The sequence below is a fragment of the Takifugu rubripes genome, chromosome 21, assembly GCF_901000725.2.
Source record: "Takifugu rubripes chromosome 21, fTakRub1.2, whole genome shotgun sequence".
NCBI lineage: Eukaryota > Metazoa > Chordata > Actinopteri > Tetraodontiformes > Tetraodontidae > Takifugu > Takifugu rubripes.
In genome coordinates, this window is record NC_042305.1 from 16,609,881 (window position 1) to 16,635,826 (window position 25,946).

General features: G+C 45.7%; 1 protein-coding gene and 1 long non-coding RNA gene across 2 annotated transcripts; both read left to right on the forward strand.

Moving 5' to 3' along the window:
* Window positions 1-1,360: 1,360 nt before the first annotated feature.
* On the forward strand, window positions 1,361-20,798 carry LOC101078269 (protein yippee-like 1). The gene is made up of 5 exons (XM_011615930.2): window positions 1,361-1,500; window positions 5,194-5,478; window positions 14,524-14,567; window positions 15,540-15,648; window positions 16,541-20,798. The coding sequence occupies exons 2-5, from the start codon at window positions 5,362-5,364 to the stop codon at window positions 16,628-16,630; spliced, it is 360 nt and encodes a 119-aa protein (XP_011614232.1). The 5' UTR covers window positions 1,361-1,500; window positions 5,194-5,361; the 3' UTR covers window positions 16,631-20,798.
* On the forward strand, window positions 1,499-20,798 carry LOC105418052 (uncharacterized). Its single transcript, XR_003886544.1, has 2 exons — window positions 1,499-2,665; window positions 17,301-20,798. It is a non-coding gene; the product is annotated as an uncharacterized lncRNA (long non-coding RNA).
* Window positions 20,799-25,946: the final 5,148 nt, after the last annotated feature.

Genomic DNA, 25,946 nt, shown 5'->3' on the forward strand with positions numbered 1-25,946 from the left:
TATGTGTCACCATTCATGGCATCATCTTTCAGATGTGAATCTGTTCGATGTCACGACGATGCAGCACTGACACATAAACAGTGCAGCAGGAACTGGGTGAGGTGGACAAGATGAATCCGTCAGCTGCTCTTTTACTTACTAAAGAAGATTCAGCATTGTACCAAATATCAGATACTTTATGGGTTTGGGTGTCATTTTGAGCAAATCTGCGTCAAATGTGCTGTTAATCTTCATAATCTATTAATTTGTCGTTTTTATTTATTGTTTTTGCCCGCAGTCTGTGTTAATCTACGTTTGAACTGTTGTGTAGTGTCTGTCTGCTGTCGTATCAAAGTACGTCAAGAGGCTTTAGATGGCACTTAATCAGACTACATTTAGAAATAATCTTTACTGCAACTGGCAAATGAAGTGGGAGAATGTGCTGACAACACGCTTAAACAAACATTCTTCCTTTCATTAAATGTGAGAGCTGCAAGTGAAAAGACTGGTTCTTCTAATAAGGACTTTTCATACCAGAGATTGAATAAGATTCATATTCTTCTCTTGTATTTATTTACACATCCGGGTGCCTGCGAGCTCCCTCCTCCCCCTCTTTGTCACGTTCACGCCGCATGGGAAATAATGCCTTAATCAACAACGCAACAATACTTTTCAAAAGCTGTATTTTATGACCATAATATTTGGATTCAGGGCTTGATTTATACCTGGCATAAAATGACTATAATAACTATAAAAATAATAATAAAAAATAACTTTTATACACCTTCTACGCGCTATTTTGCTACTGACTTTTTTTTAAAAAAACTTTAGACTTTTAAACAGTGTAAGCATTATCGAGTTAATGCTTACACTGATTTAAAAGTATCTCAAAAAAGATTCCTGAAAGACTCCTGCTAAAGAACAAAGGACCTTGTAAAGCAGAATTTTCAAAGAAATTAAAATCCCAAATTAGTTATTGATAACAGAGAAAATACAAAGAAAATTAGGGGGACGGTATAAATATGCACTAAATAACAAGCCATATGAATAAAAAAACGGCATTAAAATAAAAAATAATACCGCTAATAAAAATAAATACATCCAGAAAAATGTACACCAATAAATCGTACATGCAGACATTTTTCAACCGAATACCTACGAAGCAAACCTAGTTGCCATCTTTCCCATGGGAACCTGAAGGCACCGCAGCGACCTATTGGCCAGACAGGCTGGCGGTCCCACCCCCAAATCCCTCCCACGTGGTGACGTTTCCTTTCCAAAGTAACCAGCCAGTCTACTGCGCATACTAAAGACACAACAAAGCCAGTGTTGGGGGAAAAATGAGACCCGTCAGCACCCAAAGGACACAACCATAAGTTTCCCATCTGGCAGCATCACCCATGGACAAGCGCCTGGGACGACGACAATCATTTATTTAACTCCAATAAACAGTCATCTGTCTCTCTTCAGCAGCAAGCAGTTTTCCAAAAGGCTGCGTTTTGCTCAGATCTGATCCAGGTGGTGAGTACAGCAGCAGGGCAATGTATATCAAAAACAACCTGCAAACAAGAAGACAGCAAAGCGAGCTTTTTTTCGTGAATCCCAGAATCCCATCAAAACAAACGAGGGAAAAAAGCAAAGCGGCACTGTTGCGCCTGAGCTGGCGCCGTTCTCTTTGTTGGGGATATTAAACACATGCAGAACAAGATGTACAGCGAAAAGTGAGGAGGGATGGGGGTGACAAAAGGCTTTGGTGGCAGGATTAACCCATTCACTAGTTTATCGATCACAGCAAAGCGTGTGATGGTTGTCAAACGTGTGGATTTTTTGGTGCGATAGTGCGGAGTCTTTTGTCTGGACGCTCTTCCTGTTTGTGCTTATCAGGCGCACAGTGTGCTGCCTCTTTGTTTTCACTTTGCCCAGTTTGACTGTCAGCTGTTTCTAAGGCATTATCTGTCCAATAAAGACCCAATTTTTCCACTTTCCCCCTTTCTTTACCTCGTCCCATATTATTTATACTTCCAAAAAGTCGTAATTTCCCGTCTCCTTCGAGATGATGCAGACGGATATCGACAAAGGAGATGAATTCTAGTTGAAGGAATAGTTGTTAAGACATGGCGGTGTACCTTAATCAAGTTATTGTGGAGATTATAATTTTGTCTGTGTGTGTGTGTGTGTGTGTGTGTGCGAAAAAAGGAAATGCTAAAGTAAACAAAAATCAGACCATGCTGTCTAGAGCATACAAAAACAACTGCTCCACAGTTGACCTTATTTGGCATTTATGATATAAATAAATAAAAAAAAACCTGAAGTGTGTGTGTTTGAAATGCAAGTAAATGTATGCTATTGTGAAAGTGTGTGGTAGAGATGTTGCTTCCTGTCTTGGAATTGATACATAAGTTCAGAAACTGATTTAATGAGGGAGCATGATGCTGAACCTTGTCCCACCAGATTAAATCTATTTTCTGCCCCCTATTTGTGTATTTGCCTTTCCACGTGCACGTGCCAGTCTGGCTAACCTGGTTAAGGCAGAAAGGGGATTTTGTCTTTTTCATGCAGAGAGGGATTAGGACCCAAATACCTGTGCATAGCAGGCATGTAAATGTGGTTTATCTGGTGTCACCAGGCTGAGCTGTTAGTATTCACCTGAGTGTGTGTGTGCGTGTGTGTGTGTGTGTGTGTGTGTGTGAGAGCAGCCATGCTTCACATCACAGCTCCGTCCTGTTTCGGTTGCGGAAGCCCTTTTGTTTTCTTGTCTGGCTGCTTGCCTCCGTCTCAGCTCTACTCTGATCTTCCTGTTACAACATATTATGCTTTACAGGAATCGTCTGTGATATAAAAGCACATTTTTGTGCTCTCTGATGTAGACTGGATAATCCCCCCTCAAGATGTTTACTATTGACTGTGTTGATTATTGCGCCATATTGCTGCGTTAAAGGCAACAGGTACTTTTATTGTTTTTAATTGTATACAGACAAGAGTTTAAAAAATATGGTCTTCTCCTCACTCACTTGCCCCTGCCTATTGATCTTAAAATGGGATGAAACAGTGTTATCTAATTCAGGCCTAGCTCGGTAGCCAATTTCTGATCATTGTGTTGGATCAGGTGTCAGTGGGGTCATTGGGGAAACAGCACCACCTATAGGCCGCTCAGTGTAGGTCAACAATAAAGCCAGGCCCCGCCCACCTTTGTTGATTGACAGTTATTCATTAGAACAGAACAGCTATTCATGTCATATCCATGTTATTTGTGAGGCTCATTATAAAGTTAGTTTGTAATAACTATCATATTTAGACATTAGTAACATCCATCACAGTGTTTCTCTTTCCAACTGAAGTAACTGGCCACATAAACTTGTCAATTCTGCTTTAACTTTTACTGACCATTTAAAAAACGACATAAAAATGAAATGTGTTACTCGTTATCAATTGAGCAATATGTAAAAACCTGGCAGCAGGAAGCACACTTAATAAAACATGTTTTATTGAGTGTTTAGTAACGATGGTGTTGAACCAGCAGGCTCAGTCTCTAAATGTGCTGTTAGTGTTATGGTGGCCAGTACCAACCCTCCAGATTCTGCTTAAATATACAGCAGCTATTTTATCACAAAATAGCATCATCTATTACATATATTTTAATACTTTCTCATTCAGTCACAGGCAAAAAGCAGGCCACCAATGAGCAGTTATCAATAACAACAGGTGGCTTAAATCACAATGAAAATATCGGCAACTAGGATATCTAAAAATAACTCTAGTGCTTTATTACAAGCAAAAAAAAAGGACGCCATAATGATCGTTTTAAGGTGCTAAATGGCTCATCTCCTCACACCGTTTATGGGTAGACGGCTGCGTTAAAATATCCCCCGTGACAGCGGAGCCTGTTACTTGCACCACGGATTCACAAACAGAACCATTAATAATAATTCAGTTGACAAGGCAAATAAAGTGGTTATAAAAGGCAGCGGGCAGCGAGGAGACCGGAGCAGAAGTGTACAAAGAGGCAAAGATCAGCTCTATTGAGGGGTCCACTCTGTTGGTGGGGTTTGTTTTTTTGTCAAACTGGGTCTCTTTTGTTAAAAGGTCACATGCTCATTGTTTGGCGCGTAGCTGCGCTCTCGTCGACTGTTCTCGTGCGTGCTGCTCATGAGCCGAGCTGCTTCGCCCAGCTTTTTATTTTGCTTTTGCAGGTATTCCTGATTCACCTTCACCATGGAAACACAACAGCGCCTCTGTTCAGCTTCTTTCCCCTCATCTACAACAACTTTGTCCCTCTTTAAATAAAATCAATGTGTTGTCACAATGTCATGCAGGGGTTTTTTTGCTTACCAGGAATGACTGGTTAACTTTTGAACGGGACCAGCCATGTGGGCCAACTGACTGGTTAACTTTTGAACGGTACCAGCCATGTGGGCCAAATGACTGGTTAACTTTTGAACGGGACCAGCCATGTGGGCCAAATGACTGGTTAACTTTGGAACGGGACCAGCCATGTGGGCCAGACTGTAAACAACAACGTTGTTTTGGCGCAGCTGAATTCTACAAACCAAACAGTTAGACTGACGTCCTGGCTAAACTTTGACCCACTGTACTGGTTGTGTGTGCCGTTTTCGCCCTGTTTTTTTTAAAGAGCGTGATATTGGTAATGTAGCTCAGCCGTTGCCGTGGCTACAACCTGTCTGATTCAGAGGAACCACCGCGTGTCTGACTTTGCTGCAGCTCTGGCAGATATCCCAGATTTTAGGACCCGAGTTTTGCAACATATTTAACTTTATAATTTCCCATCCTGTTTTTATTGAGGTAAATTTTAATTTAATCGGGAAGTGCATCGCTCCAGTGGGACAGAATTAATGCACTTCTCTCCAAATCCATCAATAATGGACATATTAAGGCAGCGTATCGCCAAGAATGTGATGATATCACGTGTATCTTGGTAAATTCTGGTTTTATTTTTTATTTTCCCAAACGTTGTTCAAAGGAACTTAATATCTGATCAGTTGGGTGAAGTGGTGCTATATTTGTCTGACTTTATCATATGTTTGCTGTCTTTTCTCACTGTGGGGTCACCTGAATTGGTATGTCACAGTGGTGATCGTATAATTGATCACAGCAATCAAGAGTGTTTGATCAAACAAGCTGCTGCAGTAGTGTTTTTTTTAATCAAACTCAAACAAGCCCTCATCACGTGCTCTCTTCTCCTTTGACCCCCTGCAGATTTGATTTTCTCCTGTGGTGTCTGTGTGGAGCGTGCCACACACCCACTCCACAACAACGACGGCTTTTGCCTGCATCTTCCAGTGTTTCTTCTGTCAGCAAGTCCAGCAGAGCTGCAACTCTTCCAGTGCCAGCCCTGACGCCAGCGAGGAGCCCTGCCCCACTGACATGGTGAAGATGACCAAGTCCAAGACCTTCCAGGCTTACCTGCCCTCCTGCCACCGCACCTACAGCTGCATCCACTGCCGGGCGCACCTGGCCAACCACGACGAGCTCATTTCAAAGGTACGGCCGCTACATTTGGAGCCTAACTCTCCTTTGCTGTCAGGAGCAGATAAGAAGTACAAATATAACCATAGATTTAAGACAAGGAAATTGTTCTTTCTGTAATGTTAAAAACAATGACCCGGCAGTCAAATCACATCATTCGATCGTGTGGCGTGGGTGAATTTGGACTTGTGCCTTGCACCATGCTAACCTACTCATGCTCACGGTAGCGTGTCGTGCACTCTCTGATGGTGAGCTATAAATGGGTGTTAGAATGTTAAAAGTAGAAACGCTCACAATAGATCTTCTGCGGTGAGATCTAAAAATCACATATTGCTTATGAAGTATTTTCTGCAAAGGGTATGGCCTCATTCAGTCCTCTCTAAATGGTGATGTGGCTACATTAGGTGGTTATAATGGGCTGGTGCAGTGGATATAACTATCTTGGTTTCTGGTGTCAACAGATGGTTATATTTATTCGTGGTGATGTATATTTATAGGTTATAATCAGTTGCACAGGCGGTCATCTTAATCTGTTCAAACAAATGCTTGTGATTGCAAATGAACAGTAAAGATTTTATGGTTTGATGTTGCTGTGTTACGAAACCCTCCCTGCTTACGCAATGTACTGTAGTAACATTGTTTCTTTATTAAAATTTGAATGGCTCACTCTGAGCATTAACTTTGGCGCTTAAGACTTAATGATAGGAACTGAGGGTCACAGTGTTGCGGTGCAGAGCAGTGACACTATCCTGTTGTTAACAGACTAACTAGTTCTAATCAATATTCTTGCTAATTGGTCTGTGACTGACATGCCCGTATTGATTTAGCTTGATTGCAGGCTGGATCTTCAGCTTTTAAATGCTGCCTTGTGTCCTCGGGCTGCAAACACTGTGTTTAAATGCACTCTGGGTCTATTTAGAGCCAAAGAAAAACATGGTTTGATGACACTGCTGAGACCATATCTTCAAGTGCTAATTGGCTCTGAAAAGTTGGCTGATTATTTTCTCGCAGACTGTGTCTAGATCACAGCTGCTTGAGTTAACGCTAACAGAATAAAATCTCCATCACCATAGCTTCTGAAACGGCACCACTGGGGCAGGCATGGAGGCAAACCGGGAAACCGCTTTTCCAGTTTGATGTAGCGTTTAGCTTCTGCCTGGAGTCTGGGTGCATCTTGGTCTCATTAATCATCTTTTGGGTGACATTAAGAGCCACGATGATGCATTTTCCATTCCTGTAATATTTTGGAAACGAGGTAATCTGCTCGGCTCAGCGGTGATTTCACACTCGGTTGGGACTCTGCACTGATTGATCGTTGTCCTCTCGGTTAGTTGAGGCAAATGACACTCGGGTTTGACACTTATTTCAATTTATTAGATGCCTTATTGCATTTCAGAAGCTCGGACTATAACGGACTGGTCTAAGAAGCTGCCACTGATGTTACTGCTCTTATGGCTTTGTCGGACCTGGACCGAGAGCTAGTGGTGTGGCGGTCAGTGTGGCGGTTGTATCTGTTAATGACGTGTTTTTAAAATATCGTGCAAATGTTTCAAGGAGTCTGGCGCTTTTGTCACTGGTTTCGGTTGGGTCCATCCTTTTGATTCCTTCCAGAAAGTCCAGTTGATTCATGCTGCGTTTCACGCAGGCCCGCGCGAAGGATACTCATCTATGAGGCTGCGACATGACGCAAATCCGGATGCGTCAGAGTCTCTGGCAGCGTCGGCCTGGATGGGAAGTCGAGCTTTCCTCACAGCTGATATTCAGGGGTGTTCTGCAAGAGAGTTCCAGACAACCAAAATTGAAAACCCTAAACTGTTCCAACTTTATCAAAAGCACATATTTGAGATTGTCCTTTGCTTTATAATGGGAAGCACGGAGGAGCCTCTATCTGGGAAAAACCCAAATTAGCCTGAGGAGATAATGAAATACACATTATCGCCTAAAAAGGGTGCAGAATAAAAAGCAGGATGTATCTATTCAAGATGAATAAACACAATACATCATCGGAATGCACTTTTTCACACGACTGCCTGCTGGGGTGCTGAGTTTATTGCAGCTCTATTGCCTGTTTGCTATTGTGTCACATATTTCAACATGACTCCGCAGAGCCACTAAAGGATCGCCTGTCACCACAAGCACCCCCCCTTCCCCCCATGGAGTTTGCAATAATTACCAAAGCAGAACGGTCATTTCCACGGCGCTCTGGTGGAGTTTCCGCCCTTTTGTCGAATGGAAGAACCTTTTACGGCCAGCTGCGGTCATTTATCTGCCCGCTGAGAGGGGCAAACCTGTGTGAAAGTGCTGACCGCCACTGACCAACGGTGACGGCGTTGGCTCTGAAGCGTATCAGAATCGATAGTTTTCTTTAAGATTTCTGGGTCCTGAAGTCCACATCGCAACATTTGGCCATAAAAGCCACCAAAGCGCAGCTTTAAAGCTGGCTGTAAGTCGACAGCGGGCGATTGAGTCTACAGGTTGTCACCCTGGAGCCAGGAGGGTGCCGGTGAGGCAGTGACCTTCATGCGTTTATAATAAGATGGTGACTGCTTGCTCTGCGTGCGTCGCATTCTCGCCGCGCGCTAAGCAGATTATTCAAATGGCAAAGATGATCAATCTGCGCACTCGCCGCCTCTGTGTTCCATTCAGTTTTCCTCCCGTGGCTCAGTGACTAGGAGGCTCAAAGCCAGTTAGCTGAAGCGGGGAGGAAGGGGGGCGGGGTGATGCTGGTGCACGGCTTCATCATCAGTGTCGCTCCTTCCAGTGGGATCAGAGGAGAAAAGGAGTTTGGTTGCAACAGCCTTGAAGCGAGCACGCAGCTCCTTAAACTAAGAGCGTCGTATCTATCAGCTCGCCACCTGACCACAGCCGCGTCATGTCTGTGGAGTTATGGTGACACGGCAAAAATGAAAGGGACTTGCAGATCATTTAAATAGTAAAGTACCGGTAAGTTAAAATAAAAATGGCTTGGATGCAGTTTGGTGTGGATTTAAGACTTGTGAAGCCGGATGATCCATTGATATTCAAGTTAAAGATATCAATCCCCTTAGTAAACAAATATAAAGTTAATTCATTTATTTTCTCAATTAAAAGTTAGATTTAAAAAAAAATGAATGTCCTGCACAGCAGTTTAGTGTGACTTGGCTGCTGGAGCAGCTGGATTAGACCCCTCTATCGGATTAATCCATGTATACATGTGCAGAAGATGATGGATTTACTGACCGCGGTCTGTCTAAGTGATGATAAAGGTCGCAGTTAATTAGTACCAAAGAGGAATAATTATCATTTAAAACTCAAAAATGGCCTCCTGGCAAACTGTGGTGTGGAATTCCCTTCCAACTAGTCAGTTTGGCATCAGTTAGGTGCATGATTAGCTAAATGCGTTAGTATGAGGACCAACTTCAGCTAGCTGCACATCAAAAGTCCACGTTTAGTTTAAGTGAGTTCCTGCGGCACGCGTGTGTGTGTGTGTGTGTGTGTAATGGCTCCAGGATGCTCCACGTATCCGTGTCGTGAGGATTTCTCTTGGTGGGTAAACATTTGCTCATACATTGACATCATTCAGCGTCATCGCTGTGAGTTCAGCCCTGAGGACAGTAGAACCAGAGAGGTGTGGGCTCGGCCATCGGTGCTCCTGAGGTCGCCGTGGGAGAGGCCGACAATGCGTGAAGGTGCTCCTTGTGCACGTGTGTTTTTGTTTTCACTTGAGTCACGCCACATTTTTCCCCACACAGGTTCCACAGAACCAGCAGAGGAATGCTGGAGAACCAGTAGCAACAAAAGCCTTTGAACTGTCGGGAAAAAATGCAAATTGGTTTGATTTACGGTTGCACAATAGCCACATCTGAGGGGGTCAAATGACTGCTTGCCTTAGAACACTGTCCCACTTTGGTTTATTGTTTTTTCACACACTATTTAGCTCCCTGTTGCGCAATATTAAGACTTGGCTTTTTAGAAATATTTATTCAAATGCTCTAACATTTCTTCATGTGTCGGAGAATCGAGTATTTGCAACCAGACAAAAGGGTTCATTCAGCAGCTGAGCTATCTCCAAAAGTCCTCTGGGATTAAGATGAGGATTAATTCCCAGCATGCACCCACACACGCGTGATTGTAATCTGCATATCCTTGATAATCCGAAAATAATATCACGCATGAAATGCCATCCAGGGCGCGGAAGACATTGGACGCTGACCGTTTCCCCCTTTTTTAGGGCTTTCCATGAACCAACATGGCAGATTTAAAATAAAACAAGTGCTCAAAATGAGATATTTCGTCTTAAACTGAAAGATTTCACCCAAAAAAATGCTGACAGTTTGGAATTTGCAGCAGTGCCTGAAGACCATAGGTGCCCCTGTATGTGTTAAAAATATGCATATTCATTATCCATCTGCAGTGTGAACCAGCTTGATTGGCGGTTGCCACGTTAGACCAAACACGCTCTGGTTTGGCTGCACTATAATCTGCAAGATTAGCAAATTTCTCCCTTCTATGGACATAATCTATACGGTCTTCAAGGAGGCGTTGGTAAAGGTCTCGCCTTTGCACGTGCCGTCTTCCTCTCCTGCGGCTCATTCCATCGTTGTTGTGCTTCAGTAGTGGTTTAACACACTTGTACGTTCATTTCCTGCCGTGCAAGTAAAACCCAGCTCGCAAAAACCCAGGAAATAAGAGAAACATGAATTACACATGCAGCATCATGGTGACCATCTACGCATAAACACCTACCGTACATTTTATCATCTGTAAAATATCACATCCTCAACCAAAAGCTCCCTCAAGTGAGGACGTGTGTCGTCACGGTTGCCCTGCACAACTTTTGACAAGTCACCTCGTTAGTGTAAACAATCCACTTTGATAATAATTGGATTAAATTGGAGGGACCGTCTTTGGACAGTCTGTCTGATGGTTCGACACTTTGGCTACGCAAAAGTACTGCAGAGATGCGGCACCTGCTGGTTTTATGCAAACGTGTGTGCAAATGTGGCTCCTGCAAGTGCCGAAGGTGACGGACGCGTGTGGCAGAATCCAGAATTTTTATGGTCCATCCTTTTAAACCAGGTTGATGAACTTTCCGTTTTATCTTGTTTCAAGAGCTAACACGAGGAACTTGTGCTGGGAAGGAGATCTAAGACCACGCTGAACATTGGCATTATCATCTTGACTTTGATCAGGCAGATCTATTAATATTCTGACGCCTCGGTTTGCACGTCTGCTTGCCTGAGGCGGCATCACTGGTCCTCAGCATCAACCCTGCTAAGCTGATTATGTTACTTAGAGGAAGATGACACCATTGTGAGGTTTCCACCGCGGCCTGCCAAGGGTCACTCTGTCCATTTTTAAACTTTCATCCCATGTGAAATTTGTGAACATTTCTTCAGCAGCACATTCCTCTGCTAACTTCCTCCACTGGCACAGATGTAGGAATAATAAGGCTGGTCGCCCAGACTCGCATACGGGGAAGGGAGGGGTTGAAAGTGCACTGCAGGCTCTGGCACATTTCTCCCCACTGTTGCAGTTTGAGTGCTGGAAATCTCCCGAGCCAAGCAGATATAGAAAAAAATAACAGTTTCCCTCCCCGAGCTGGAGTCTTCGAGGCACGCCAGCCGGCAAGCAAAGCCGCAGATGGAGCTGCTCTAAAGAGAGGATTAACCTGAGCGCACGGCCAGGAGGAAGCATGGCAGGCACCCTGTCCCCGCTTCTTCCTGCCCTTCTGCCCTCAGTCTTAAATAGTTCAAAAATACTAAATACAGGCTGCCTGGAGAAGCTGGACTCAGTTATTAGATACTGCAGCTGTGAATGACGTGGGACGGGTTAGTGATTCTTTTCACCAGAAATCAACCATTTACCCATCAGAAGGTAACAGAGCTGACCTTTACAGTTTCTCGGGGTGTCCTTTTTTGTCTGTTCAATACATGAAATGGCAAATGTTTTAGCCCTTTACCACAGAATTTAACCTTTGCCACACATTTTGGCAACATAAAGAAGAGTAAACAGTGGAGTTGGCAATGATGCTCAGTCGCGAGGCTATGAAGCAGCAGCAGCTCTGATGTGTATAAGGAGTGGGATAATTAAGCTAATGGCTTTTTTTGGGAGCAGTCTATTGTGGGTTGTAATGCATTGGAGTGTGTCCATAGTTTGTAAAGTCGAGCACGTCGATGCTAACAAAGCTGGTGTTTAACGAAGGTAGAGCTTCCTGAAATCAAGAAGGACCCAAAGCAAGTGGACAAACCCAAATCCTGAGTTACCAGACAAAGAGGATTAGGCCCTGCTAGCATAAGGGACAATCACAGTGGAAAGGAAACACATTCACCGACATCTTTGCCTTCATTTAAAAAAATGCTGGGTAAAAAAAAGCTGTTGACAACTGTTGCTATAGCTTTAGCATCTCTGACGTCGTCTTTATTAGAGGTTGGTGAAACCCTGCTGCAGATAGCAGCTTCGTCCTGGTATCAGATATGGCGAGCAAGCGGTTGTTTTGGGCCTGCGGGCTAAACGGGGGTCCCAAACCGAAGTGATGCAGCCTGAATACCGAGGAAGGAGACGCAAAATATTTTATCCAGCACCTTACGTTGTCTTTAAATTAAACTAACATGTCAGCTGGTGGCTTTAATGGAAATAAAGACACGATGGTAAATATCTAACACATTTTTAAAGATCATTTTTTTTAAAAAAGAAGCCCTTTTAACTAAATTAAAAGACGGTTTTGGGGTTTAACCAGTTGAGCCTTCACCTTGGCATGTGGTGAAACAGATGGTAAAAGTCGACCTCAGCAGGATTGTTAATAGCTTCAAGTTAATCTGTATTTCAACAACTTGGCTCCATTCATTGTGTCACATATTTTGTTTTTGATTTAAAAAAGAAGACCGTGGTGATTTTAAAAAAGCAGATGCAGCTTGTGAAACACAACAGAGCTCACGACGGCCTCTCGGGCTGGATCTGTGTTTTCTGCGTGGGGCCGGAGGAGCAGAGTTCCAGTTATTGTTCCCTATTGTCCGCGGTGGTCAAGGGGATTCAGGATTTTGAGATTTGCTTTGTGGGATTTATTTCTTTGTAACTAGTACTTGTTGTTATTTTTGTGCAATTGCAGCAGCTTAAGAAAACGAGCTCCTGCTCCAGTTTGCTGCTGTTCAGTGAAACGTACAGAAAATCCCTCCCCACCATCAACGCAAAGAAACGCAACAAAACATATCCAACGGTTTGATTTTGGGGGGCATTCGGAGGATTTCTGCCCTGATACGCAGACACGACATTATGACATGATCCAGTAAAGTGACTGAGCGCAGGGAGGAGGGAGGAGGGAGGAGGGGGGGGCATGCAAGCAAATAAAAATAGACTGTGGGAAACGGATAAGGGCTGCCGGCGATGAAGCGCCCATTTATTGCCTGTGGTGGCGGCCGAGCCACGTTGGAGGCGCAGCTATGACACCCAGCTCTCGTCACATGGTTCTCCCTCCCCGGACTAAAAACTGTGGGGAGGACTTGTTGACTCCACGGGGACTGACCTAGTTCCCTCTCAGAGCTAAAGGTCACATGTCTAACGGCCGACTGTGCCCGCGGTGGAACTTACAGATGCGGTTGTGAAACACCGCCTGCAGATGAATGATCCTCTTTCAGTTGTTGAATAATAATATCACAGCTTACTTGAACGCTGACAACACTGTAAAACTGTCCCCCGAGCCTCGGTGGTTGTTGTTGGTGTCGGTGGTCAGCAGGGGAGGGGGAGGAGGAAGATGAGGAGGAGGAGGAGGAGGCGGCAGCTGGTGCTTCTATTAGGCAGTATTAGCTCAGCGCCCTCAACCGCAGCCACAAATGTGTCCTCCCCGCTCATTTGCAATGGAAAAAGCAAAGCCGATTGGGGCCTGTCTGCCGGCCGAGGGTGACGAGGCTGGGGGGGGGGGGGGGGGGGGATCCAGGCAGACCCTGTCGTCACCCGCCGCGCCGGCTTTGCTGCTCTGTTTACCTTCATATGCAACGCATGTATACACTCAGCAGATATTTTTACTTCACATCCACGCTGCTGTTTGGATGTTTCCAGTTTGTTTCCAGCACCGGTAGCATCAGTGGGCGTGGCCACGGGGCAGGAGAGCATGTTGGGTTTTGCAGGTGCTGGTTGTCCTGCCGGAGTTTGGTGCTCAGCATCAGCCCAACCTGAGAAAAGGGTGAAGCCTAATGATTAAACCAACCCAAATGCAAACACGTTAAAACTAGGAAACCCACATGCCGGAAACTAATGTGAGCGCTGTCGCTGTATTTGCAGTAAAAGAATTCATTTCAACAAATTCAACACCTTCAAATTAAAACGCCACCGGGGGGTTTGATGTTGAAGGATGGGGGAATAGCGAGATTCCATAAACTCGTAACTCTCACGAGGACTCTCGTCCACTCCTCACACTCATCAAAAGCTGGCGGTGAGGTGCAAACTAAGCAACCAAAATTTGAACCATTTTGCCCTGAACTTATCTGCATTTATCTATATTTTCTTTCCTTGTCAGGAAGTGCAGGAGCATTTACGGTGATTGCCCGGGTCTGCAGAAGCACTTCCAAATGTTCTAATTGCAGCCCCATGAGGAAGGAAGTGTATTAAACATGTTTGTTAAGCCTTGAGGACATGCAGCACCACAGCGAGCAACACTGAGGGGAAAACACCGCCATGCTAGGAACCCTGCACAGGCTGCGTTTCAGCGTGGACATTTTGAATGATTTTAATCCCGAATGAATGTTGGCCGTGCTTCATATTTATTGATTATCTTCAGGGAGCTCCGATTTGCATCTGTCGTCCGGGCATTAAAGGCTTGCCTCTCCCCAAATAGGCCGGATGATTCTCAAACGGAACAAGCCTTCAGTTTCTACAGAGGCAACAGTTGAAGAAATAGAGAACTCGAGCCGTTTGATTGTTTCTAACCCTCGTTTGTGTGTTTGCATCCCCTCGTGTGTGTAAGGTGTAAAAACAAGTAGACAGAACTTATTGAGGAGGGGGAAAAGCACCCCGGGGCATCAGTTTCTGACCTTTTAATAGTCCTTGTTTTGTATTTGTTACTCACATCTTCCTCTCTCGTTTCAGTCATTTCAAGGCAGCCAAGGAAGAGCCTATCTCTTTAATTCTGTGTAAGTATCAGATTGCGCCTTTTAATCCTGGGTCATAAATGGTGACAAGAGTTTATTGGAATTTTTTATCATTTTTTTTTTTACAGATTTTATGTGTTCAGTGTTAATTTTAAAGCCAGAGCTTATAACCACAGGTTCTGACTGTCGCTCTTTAAAGTAGGACAGAGTAATAAAAAAAAGCCGTGAACCCGCTGAGCGCAGTTGTTGGCGTGTTTGCTGCCAGAATTGTTGCTTTGCTCTCACACGTGTGGTGTTGTTTCCTGGAAATAGATTAGGATGTCTGAGAACATAAGAGAATAAAGTTCCTAATATCCAGCAGCACCACAGGGTCCAGACCAGCGGAATATTTTCCCAGGGTGAACGTCACGGTTTCAACGCATAAAAGGCTGCCATTTAGCGAACCCTGGTGCTGAATTAATGGCCTCTGTTTATGCTCTTTGCCGAGTCTTTCATTTCATGCTACAGGGACGGCGCCTTCACTCCCATCTCTTTGAATCGCTCCTTAGTGGTTTATTTCCTGGCTGGTTGCTTTTAGGCGCCCGCTCACCACAAACCACACGCAAATCCCCCCCGGTGCCGCGGTGCAGCTGCCGCACGCCACCTGCCCGGATTACGTTGTTCTCACCTGTCGGGACAAATTGAACAAACGCGCCTGTGAGGACAGGCAAAAACAAGTCATTTAAAAAAAAATGCCTGATGCAGAATTCCCTGGAAAATATGAAGGGTTGGGAAGAAGAAGGCAACCCGTACTGATAGGTTTCAAGGTAATCTCCAATATTTCATTCAAATGTGACTCAAAGTGTGTTACAATAAGCAACGCTAGTTGGACTCACAAATACAATGTTTAGAATCAAGGACAGGTGTGAAATAGATGCCAACATTTGACACTTCAGCACCACTTTCACCTCCTCCTTCAACCTCTGAGCTCGTCCTGACCTGTGACCCCGTTTTGTCCACTCTCTGTTCCCGCAGGGTGAACGTGGGCTGCGGGCCAGCGGAGGAGCGGGTACTCCTCACAGGTTTACACGCCGTGGCAGATATCTACTGTGAAAACTGCAAAACCACCCTGGGTTGGAAATATGTAAGGGATATCCACCAAATTTACTTTCTTCTTCTGTGTCTTGAGGCGCTGTTTTGCAACCGCCCTTGTGTTCTCGTGACTCATGACCGGATTCCAGAAGGACAAATCATGTGTTGCGGCAGGTCGGAACACAGAGGTTGCTCTTATTAAACATCTTTTGGTGGGATTTAGGCACGCGGATTGAGCCGCCTCTGGTCCCCCAGCATTTATGATAATTACAGTGTGCGGTTGTTGGCGGCACACAGTCAGAGTGGTACCTCTGAGAGTCTGCAATGATTAAATGTCAGGCCATTTTCAAAAGGTTTGCCCCGGTAATTGTCTGAAAAGACGACAGAGGGGCGTAAAATAAGCGAAGAACGAATGAAAAAAAGCCGCCTAACAACGGCAACAATGGGATCGTCACAACTGCCTTTAGCAAAAGCATCGTAAATGTGGGTCTACAAGGCGGCACGGCCCGAGCAAATCAAACACGGAGACGAAGGTGAGAAGCTCAAGTCCCTCTGGTGGAAATGAATCCTCCTGCCTTCCACCGGTGATGCCTCAGAGGGAGGAGGTCAGACAGCCGGGCAACGATGGCGTCTACCATCATGATTAGCCTGAGGAGCGAACGTCACGTCTACATGTATCAATCAGAAGGAGTCCGTGTTGCCGTCTTAAGGTCATATATCTGACCTTTGTCCACATAAAAATGATGGAGTTTATTGTGGATCCTTGTGAGCCCACATTTTCATCAACTTCAAGGGGTGTTTTTGCCTGGATTGAAAATGCTGCTTTTAGCTTTTACCCTTTACTGAACCGACTTGTGCAGAACTTCCACGCGTTTGCAAGCTAGCATCGGCGGACAGAATCTAATTTTGTGGGTCTGATTTTCCCTCTTGTGTGTCTTCTACAGGAGCACGCGTTTGAGAGCAGTCAAAAGTACAAAGAGGGAAAGTTCATCATCGAGCTGGCTCACATGATCAAAGACAATGGATGGGAGTGACGCCACAGCGGCGCCCTTCTCTTTTTCTGACCTTCGAATGATGTTTATTGAACTGCGTGGAGCGTCACCCATCGACCGCCCTGTCCCCATCCCCGTCACCCTGCCCTCATCGCCACACTCCCAGAACACAACCCCTCCGATCCTTCCACGGAAGCCCCCCCCCTACCCGCCCCTCGCCTCCGCTTCACGTCAGGAGGGGGCGGAGCGATTGTCGAAGCATCTCACGCACCACACTGGGGTCCTGTCGTAAAACAGATTGTGTGTCGCCGTTTGCAGCTCCGGATCTTCGGGTTCGATTACCCCCCCCCCCCCCCCCCCCACCCGCAGTTCACTCACTGTCACCCCCCCACCACCACCACAACCACGCGTCCTGGTGATTGTGGTGATAAGGAGACCACTGTGTGAAAGAGACAGACTTCACTGAAAGGACTTTTCTTTGCGCTCTTTTTTTGACCCGTCCGGCGAGAGGAGCGGCGTCGACCTTCAGCTGTTTTGATGTTTCCTGCTCCGGTTTTAACTCCTCTGGTTTTGGTTTGACGGCAGGACGGATGTTACTGGTCACTGTTGCATTTTGCTGTCAGGTTACCCTGTTCGTTCTTTTGGTTGTCTCCACCTTCCTCGCTAATTTCCAAATGCATTTTCAGGGATGGGTAAAGAGCGGGGGAGGGAGGTGTGTGTGTGTGTGTGTGTGTGTGTGTGAGGGCGAGGGACGGTTATCTCAGTTACAAGAGTTACATATGTAGCAGCGTTTTGACGTTTTCTTTAAGCGGTGAAAGGATGGTAAATTGCAGCCGTGTGGGATTTTATTCTCTGATCTTTTTTCATCTTTTTTCTTTCTTGTTTTGTGGATTGTTTTTGTGGATTTTCCCTCCAACCATTCTGGTCATTTTTCCACCGAAAGGCATCAAAAAGCAGCACCTAGTATTTGTTTGACCTAAAAGGATTTATATACATTTCTATATATACATATATATACATATACAAACACATAAATATATAGTTCTATAAATATTTGTAGTGTTTGGCTAATTGCGATTGTGGCTGGTCCCATTTTGCAGTAGTAACAAGTGGAAAAAGGCACAGAAAGAATGAAACCTGTTAAATTTTGTTATTTCAGTCGCCTCCTAATGAAAAGAGTGGCACAACTACACAAATGATAAATACGTGATAAAGATATCCACCAATATAATGAGAAATGTTTAATGCGTAAATTCTATGTATATTTGCAGTAGTGCAGGTGTATGTATGCATATGACTGTGTATATATGCATCGTGTGTGTACGCTCGCACGCGCTCGCGGGCAAACCTGAGCGGCGCTACCCTGCGGGGGGCCTTCGGTTCCTGATGGCGTAAAGGCAAAAATGTTCGCTCGCTTCCCGTCGGAGAAGGCGGAGCCACAAGGTCGGTAGGACTGATGTTTCAGCCGCTTTCCCATCATTTGCTTTGATTCCGCTGAAATTCTCCCGGGCAGGTTCTGTTTTTTCCTCGTGCTTGAAGTGCAGTCGCCATCTTTGCTGCTAGCCCGCCTTTTCTTCCCGCTGTTCTAGGTTTTTTGCACTTTAATTCTCTTCCACTTTCTCTCCCTTTGACCACATGAATAGAGTCTTTGCCTCTGAACAGTATGAATCTTGTGCCTCTCCAAAGCATAAACAGCCCCCCCACCACCTTTTCTTTCTTTCTTTTTTAAATTTTGTGTGCAAATCTTGACCAACTCTCATGTGAATCTGTCCTTTTCCTTAATTTCTGGGTAAAAAGTGGCCCTCAAAATGATGGTCTGTCCCCCGAACCATACAGCAGGCACAGAGGTTTGTCATAATTACATGCATAACCGTATATTTTCTATATATAATATATAATTTTCTCAGAGTAAAACAGAGAGGAAGAGGTTTGGAAAAGGTGGGATGCCCAAAGTTTGATGTCTTTTATAAAATAATTTGAAATGGCAGCAGGTCAAAGCGGGGCTGGGTGGAATAGAAGATTTAAAAAAAGAAAAAAAAACTGCAGTGATTGATTACTTTGCCGGCAAGGTCAGTCAGATCACACGACCTTTTATCCTGAAAACGACAGCAATGCAAACCCTTAATAGTTAGCAGCGACCTACTTGAAAATCTAAAGACATAAACAGCTGATATATTGGCCCGTGTCACAGTTTTTGTACATTAAGTAACATATTTAAGGTTTTATACGTATTTCTACTGGGTTAGTTGTTTTACTTCCCCAACTTGAAGCACTTTTGTTCACTGTACCTCTGACTGTGTGAGTGTGTGAGTGCATGTGTATGCGTGCATGTATGTGTATTAGCCCACATGCATGCCTGCGCACATAAGTGAGTGTTTAGTTTGTTTTCCTCGGTTTTATTTCTTGTAATCCCCCCTTTTTTCAGTTTTGGATAAAGTTTATTGTTGTTCTTTCCCCCCCCACTCTTGCAGCCATTTGGTTTCACACTTTCTCCCAGATCTGAAAAAACGAGCCCAAGTTCGTTTGATTGGATGCGATTTGTTGGTTTTCTTTTCTTCCTGTTAGCTGATCTAATTAGCCTGTGTGGTGTGAGCCCATTAGAGGGCTGGTGTTTAGGTCTCTGCTGAGCCATGTAGATGTTGAGGGCGAGCTGGAATCTCCCACCATGTCGCAGGGAGAGCCTTTACCAAGACCCTTTCTCCACCATATAGCCAGTGTCTCCTGTAGATAAGGCTCCCAGTGGCGGCCATACTGGAGGTCCTTGACTGGCCTGTGAATACTGATTGTATTTCCTCTGTTACTGGCTTTTTGCTTAAATTAATTGGATCATTGGAGTTTGCTTCGCGCCACTCTGGAGCTGAACATGTGTGGACGCTGCCTTCTTTTACTAGAAATCATTTGACGTACTGAAATGTGACAGCAGTGAAGTAAAACCTGGACACGGTGTATTCAAGCGGTCTTCGACCACGCCGATATCTGTGCTCCCGTGCTGCCAACAAGCCTGTCTTTACTCCCAGGCATCTGCCACTTTGTCTGCTATTTACCATCGATACACTCAGACTTCAGTTTTGCAGGAAACCTGCAACCCTGTGAAAGAAGATGCTAGTTTTTAATGTCTGCATGACGTTAAGGGTCGTTAAGAAGCGCTTGAATGCACCATTTGGTTTTTATCTTGGACATCAATTGAAAACCTCCAGATTTTAGTTCCAACAAAGGCGGCGCTTGAAAGCGCTCCTGATTTGGGATGGAGCTTTTATGCTTTCATGCAGCCCTGGCTGTCCGGTAAAATGGACACATCCGGCTAAAAATGTTGACTACTTTTATTAGAGCCAAAAGCTTGTGGCTAAATCTGGAAACGAGATGACAACCTACCGTACAGGTCCCCGTGTCTCTGCCTAGCTCGTTAGCTAAATGGACTCCCCCATCGTGCGAATTAACTGTTACGTTCAGAGCCAGTATTCATAAAAGGACCAGCAGGATGGCACCAGCGGGGGCTGCTGGGAGATACGTGACCCGACCTCGGAGCCTCCGCTCTCCCTATCAGTCAGTCTATGTTGAAGCAACAAAAAGCAGTTGCCAGTGTCACCTGTGTACCAAATAAGAACCGGCTTCTGTCACCTCTGCCAGTGGACAAGATGGAAGCCAGCAATGGCGTCGGAATGTCTCCCGGAGATTCACCTGCTATACCAAAACCCAAAAGGAGAAATCCTGTCGCTAAAGACATCGTCTTTCTCTAGAATGTTTCGATTCTCTGAACTCGACGGCGTAAAAGCAGCCTGGAAGGAAAAAAGAAAAAACCAACATGTACAGAGATATGCTGCTGAAAACTGTTTACTTTTTATTAGTCATTTTGTTTTATTGTGACACTGGCTGCCACTTTTTTGAGCTCCGTTACTGTCTAAAATGTATCTGAAAGGATGTTAATCAAAGGCAAGATGGGTTGACTGGGGAAAAGGCTGTACCAGTTCTTTTCTTAGGCCTCAAACTGCAGTTTAAGACCTAAAGCATGTTGTATTTATAATGGCTATATGTTGTGCCTGTTTTATTATTATGATTTTTTTTTTCTTCCCTAAATTTAAAGACAAAAAAATATTATATGCTTTTTATTTGACTACATTGCTTTGCATTCTGTCTTAGTAAAGCCATGTCACACGTGTTTTCACTCTAATGTAAACTATCAGATATCACAATAAATTTTCAGTGGCAGAAATTCACGAGTTTCGTCTTATTTTGCTCAATTCCTCTATCTCTCTATCTATCTCTCTATCTCTCTATCTATCTATCTATCTATCTATCTATCTATCTATCTATCTATCTATCTATCTATCTATCTATCGTTAGAAGTTGGACAAGTTTCTGAAGCCAATAACAGACAAAATGAGACAAAAACAGCTCTTGAATCTTGATTTTTCTATGAATCAGGTCAGTGTTTGAGTCATCAATTTAGCATTTTAATTCCTCTAACCCTTCAGAGACCAACGTGCTATGGTTAATCTGGTGGTCGGAGCGTTGATGTGGCGGTGACACGGATGAAACACTGATGAAATTAACTGTGACGGTTCACCACAGCGGCTCAACCTCTGACCGAAAAAGTCGACCGACTGCCCTTTAAACCCAAAACGACTGCTGATGCCTGAAATCCTGTGGTGGTGCTGCTGGAGTGAGTGATGAGGAGCGGACAGAGCAGGACAAACCAGCCAGACCTGAGATGTTGATGCACTCCTCGGCGTCTGTCTGGCACCCAGCCGCTCTCAAACTGTCCAGCCTTGTTGAAATCTGTTGACTGAGAGGTTTACAGGTGGATTAGGCCGAAGTGGGTCGAGCCACTTCTATCAGGCGGGGCCCGACCCGCGGCCGTGGCCCCTCGCTTCTTTCAACAGTCTGAGGGCAGACGAGGCCTCACATAGTCTGCAGCCCACCAGACTTCAGACACCTGAAGGGAGGACGGTTAGGTGTGTCCTATGTGGACGCAGGTGAAGGCTTGTTCACGTCTCCGTAGCCTGACGTGGGGTTTTTTCTCCAGCCTGTCCTGTTGTGTTTGTGAGCGCTGGCAGAGGTCACAGGCTGTGATTTTGATGGCCAAAGCTAATCCTGCTAGCTTCTGTTTCCCACTCCAGTGGATGATACAGCCTAAATCTATATGCATCAGGGTGCAATAGAAGATGGCGATGCCCTGATCTGCCGCAGGATTTAGCTGTAAACCTACAACTTCAAGTGCTCCTTATCTCTTCGGTGTTACAGTTCTTGCATAAAGCTCATCAAACATTTGGAATTTAACAAATAGTCTTTTCCTACCTGATCAAAATGCCAAAGCTATCCTTTTAATCTCACCCACAGTTGAGCGCGAGGCCCGAGGTGATGATTTCTCATCCTCGTCTCGCTCTGTTAAACTCCCCGTCGGTGTTCTGGAACCCAGTTGAATAATAATGTCTGTCAGAAGGAGAGATGTTTTAATGTTTGGTAATGTGCTAAAAACGGAAACATCAATTAATGTCAAGCAAAAGAGGTGAAATGCAGAGAGAAGAAAACGTAATGGAGGCTGATGGAGGTCAAAGGATGTCATTCCCATAACATAGATCCTCTTAAATATTGTTTCAACACCTCCTTGAACTCCCACGTCTTTATTCACCTTCAGTTCCTGTTTACTTTGAAGGGTAAGCACACATAAAACCTGCTGGAGGATATCAACAGAGGCAGAAATTGGTTGCATCAGCAAATACAGGAAAAGTCACAGTAATCAGGAGTTTAGCTGTCAAATAAAGGGCATCACGCTCACCCAGCTGAGGCTGTGGAAGGGTCTGGAAGCACCCCAGTCACACCAGTGTAGACTCCTGCTGGGATGGCTGAGAGTGTTTTCAGCCATGAGACACAACTGCTTCCACAGGAAAAATGAGACCTGAGAGATGAGTTGAACCTTGTGATTTGCTGTTGTCGACGCAACAAATGAAGCTGTGACAGCAGATAGAATAAAAACGAATAGAACCTCAAATGCAACAGTTGTTGCGGCTGTGATCTTTGATGTCGACACGCCGCTTCTTTAAAGGGTCCCTGCTGTTAAATGTGATACACGGCGACTCCCTTTGCAATCACATGTTTCCCATTCTTGTAAATTACCTTGAAACTCTGCACTCACCAGAGGGGAAGAAGCCATTTTGTTGCTAGATTGTGTGACCTGCTGCATCACAGCATATTAGACATGATTCATTTGAGCCGGGGGTTGCTATGGCAGAGGCTATTTAGTTGATATTTTCCTCCTCTGTGTTTTTCTGCCCATCTCCTCCTGATTCTGACGCCCACGCAGGATATGTCGACGTCCTTGAAGCATAAATCGGACTTCCGGCCTCTAATTCCTATCACTACATTTAGCCTATGTCTGTCGAAATGGTGGCAGATTGGACACGATGGTGGTTTTCTGATCAGCTTTTGATACTGGGAACAATTAAGATTCATGAGTTTTAATTCGACAGCGTTACGAGCTTATAATGAAGTCTGTTGCTCTCTTATAGACACTGCTTTCTGTTGCTGAGGGCATATTTATGCAAATTAATGGGAGTTTTGTATACTTTCATATAGATTAACTGTTATTTATGCCAGCCGCCAGACAAAGTTTCTCCAAAACTCTTCGGCGCTCACAACTTTACTTTACTTAAACCTTAATTTGTTGTGATTCTCTTCAAACACTCTCATCCCCAATTAGCAGCAAGCAAATGTGATTAGAGCCTAGCTGATGAAGTAAATGCGGCAGTTTGCTTCTAATGAGCCGTTCGTTCCCGCTCATCTTTCTTTTCACCGAGGTTGGTGAAAAGCAGACGAAGGGAAGGAATCAGCTGCAACACAAATCGAGGCTGACGTCAATTTACAGTGGACAAAGACTGGAGCTATTCAAGTGTCAAATATGATCAAATAAGACAATCCCAGGTAGGATCTGGATCACTGAAGAAGTCTTTGGATGGAAAAGAGCACAAACATGATGCCCGAGTGTGTTGACTGGCCCTCCCTGCCTTAGCTTTGCCCTCAGCAGCAGCTGGAGCTTACCTGCTCCTTCCAGACCCACGATCAGCCTTTAAACCACATATTTTATCTCTAATACGTGCAGTATGAAGATGCCATCAGAATATTAAGCTTTGCTTCTCCATATTAGCGATGCAAATTTGCATGTGACCCTGAAAAGCTGCAACTCTTTTCTTATCATTAACGCTCCCTCTTTAAGTGCACTTCAGAGATCCTGAGAGTCCGCGTGAGAAGGTTGTGGAGGGCGTCTATTTAAGACACTGCTGGAAACTTTGAGTACGTCAGTAGACCTCTACGTTGTGTGGGGGGTGTCCCGGACATGCCTGCTTTTGTCGTCGTCATGGCAGCAACACTGTTTGTTGTTGTCACAGCCTGCCCCCCCCATACTCGTCAATCACTGCTTCCTTATGATTTCTTAATTCTGGGGAAAAAAACTGTTATTTCATAATAGATGAAACATAATTGACACTAGTTTTTTAGATTTTGTTTTACCCTTGTGTCTATTAAAAATGTAGCAGCTATAAAACCATTAAAGCAGATTGACTGTGTTTTCCTCCAAACATGGCATTTTATCTAATTTCCATTTTTATCAAACTTTGCCAACTGATAAATTGATGATCCCTAAATGTTGCATTGCTAAAGACCGACGCTGATTGGAAGCTACATCAAAACTTCTCTGCTGCTCCTCTCAGCTGAGGCTTCATGTTTTCATCACACATTTAGGAAAGAAAAGAGACAAAAAAGATTAAACACAGCACAAATGCTGCTGCACCCCTTTGCGAACCCTCTGAATGTGGCATTAGCGCTTAAGCCGTCAAGTCAACGACCCCCTTTGACTTGTTACCACCACCTCATTATTTTCCTGTCTTTTTTTTAACACCCATCCGCCCCTCCTGCTCACGCTGCCCCTCGGCTGGAAGCGGCCGCCCTGGGTTGAGGCTGCACAGCACGCGCTCACGACTGGGAGCTTTAATGCTGCTTCTATTTCCAGCTGTCTGATGTCATTGCAGGAGGGGCCGGGCCCTCATCCCTGGAGCAGTGAGTCAGAGAGGGAGGGGGGGGAGAGATAGGGAGAGAGGGAGGGAGAGAGGGAGAGGAGAGGGGGGAGAAGGGAGGGAGGGAGGGACGGGGGAGGGAGAGAGGGGGGGAGAGAGGGAGGGAGGGGGAGGGAGAGAGGGAGGGAGAGAGAGAGGGGGGAGGAGAGGAGGGGAGGGGGGAAGGGAGGGAGAGAGAGGGGGGGAGAGAGGGGAGGGGGGGAGGGAGAGAGGGAGGGAGAGGGGGGGGAGGGAGGGAGAGAGGGAGAGAGGGGGGAGAAGGGAGGGGGAGATAGAGAGGAGAGGAGAGGAGAGGAGAGGAGAGGAGAGGAGAGGAGAGAGGGGGGAGAGAGGGGGAGGGAGAGAGAAGGGTGGGAGAGAGATAGGGAGAGAGGGGGAGAGAGGGAGAGAGGGGGGAGAGGAGAGGAGAGGAGAGGAGAGGAGAGGAGAGGAGAGAGGGGGGGAGAGAGGGGGAGGGAGAGAGAAGGGTGGGAGAGAGATAGGGAGAGAGGGGGAGAGGAGAGGAGAGGAGAGAGGGGGGAGAGAGGGGGAGGGAGCGAGAAGGGTGGGAGAGAGATAGGGAGAGAGGGGGGAGAAGGGAGGGAGAGAGAGGGGGGAAGTAGAGAGGGGGAGGGAGAGAGGGAGAGAGAAGGGTGGGAGAGAGAGGGGGAGGATAGAGGGGGGAGAGAGGAGAGTAGAGGAGAGAGAGGGGGAGAAGGGAGGGAGAGGGGGAGGGAGAGAGAGAGGGAAGAGGGGGGAGAGAGGGAAAAGGGTGGGAGAGAGATAGGGAGAGGGGGGAGAGGGGAAGAGAGGGGGGAGAGAGAGGGAGGGGGGCAGAGGGGGGAGGGAGAGAGAGAGGGGGAGAGGGGGGAGAAAGAGGAGAGAGGGAGGGGGACAGAGGGGGGAGAAGGGAGGGAGAGAGAGAGGGGGAGAGGGGGGAGGGAGGGAGAAGGGTGGGAAAGAGATAGGGAGAGAGGGGGAGAAAGAGGAGAGGGGGAGGGAGAGGGGGAGAAAGAGGAGAGGGGGAGAGAGAGGGGGAGGGAGAGAGGGGAGGGGGAGAGGGTGGAGAGATAGGAGAGGTGGGAGAGAGAGGGGGAGAAGGGAGGCAGAGAGAGAATTGGAACATTTTGTCACAGACAGCTGCTGCGTACTGGTGGAACTGGGCTAATATCACCTGCTCTGCTCCACAAAGCTCTGATGACCAATAATAATTCCCTGACGTCCCACTGTTGTGGTTCCTCGTCCGATTTCTTCATACGTCCAAAACACCGTACTTGGATGATTAAATCATCTCATCTGGGTTCCTGGAAAGG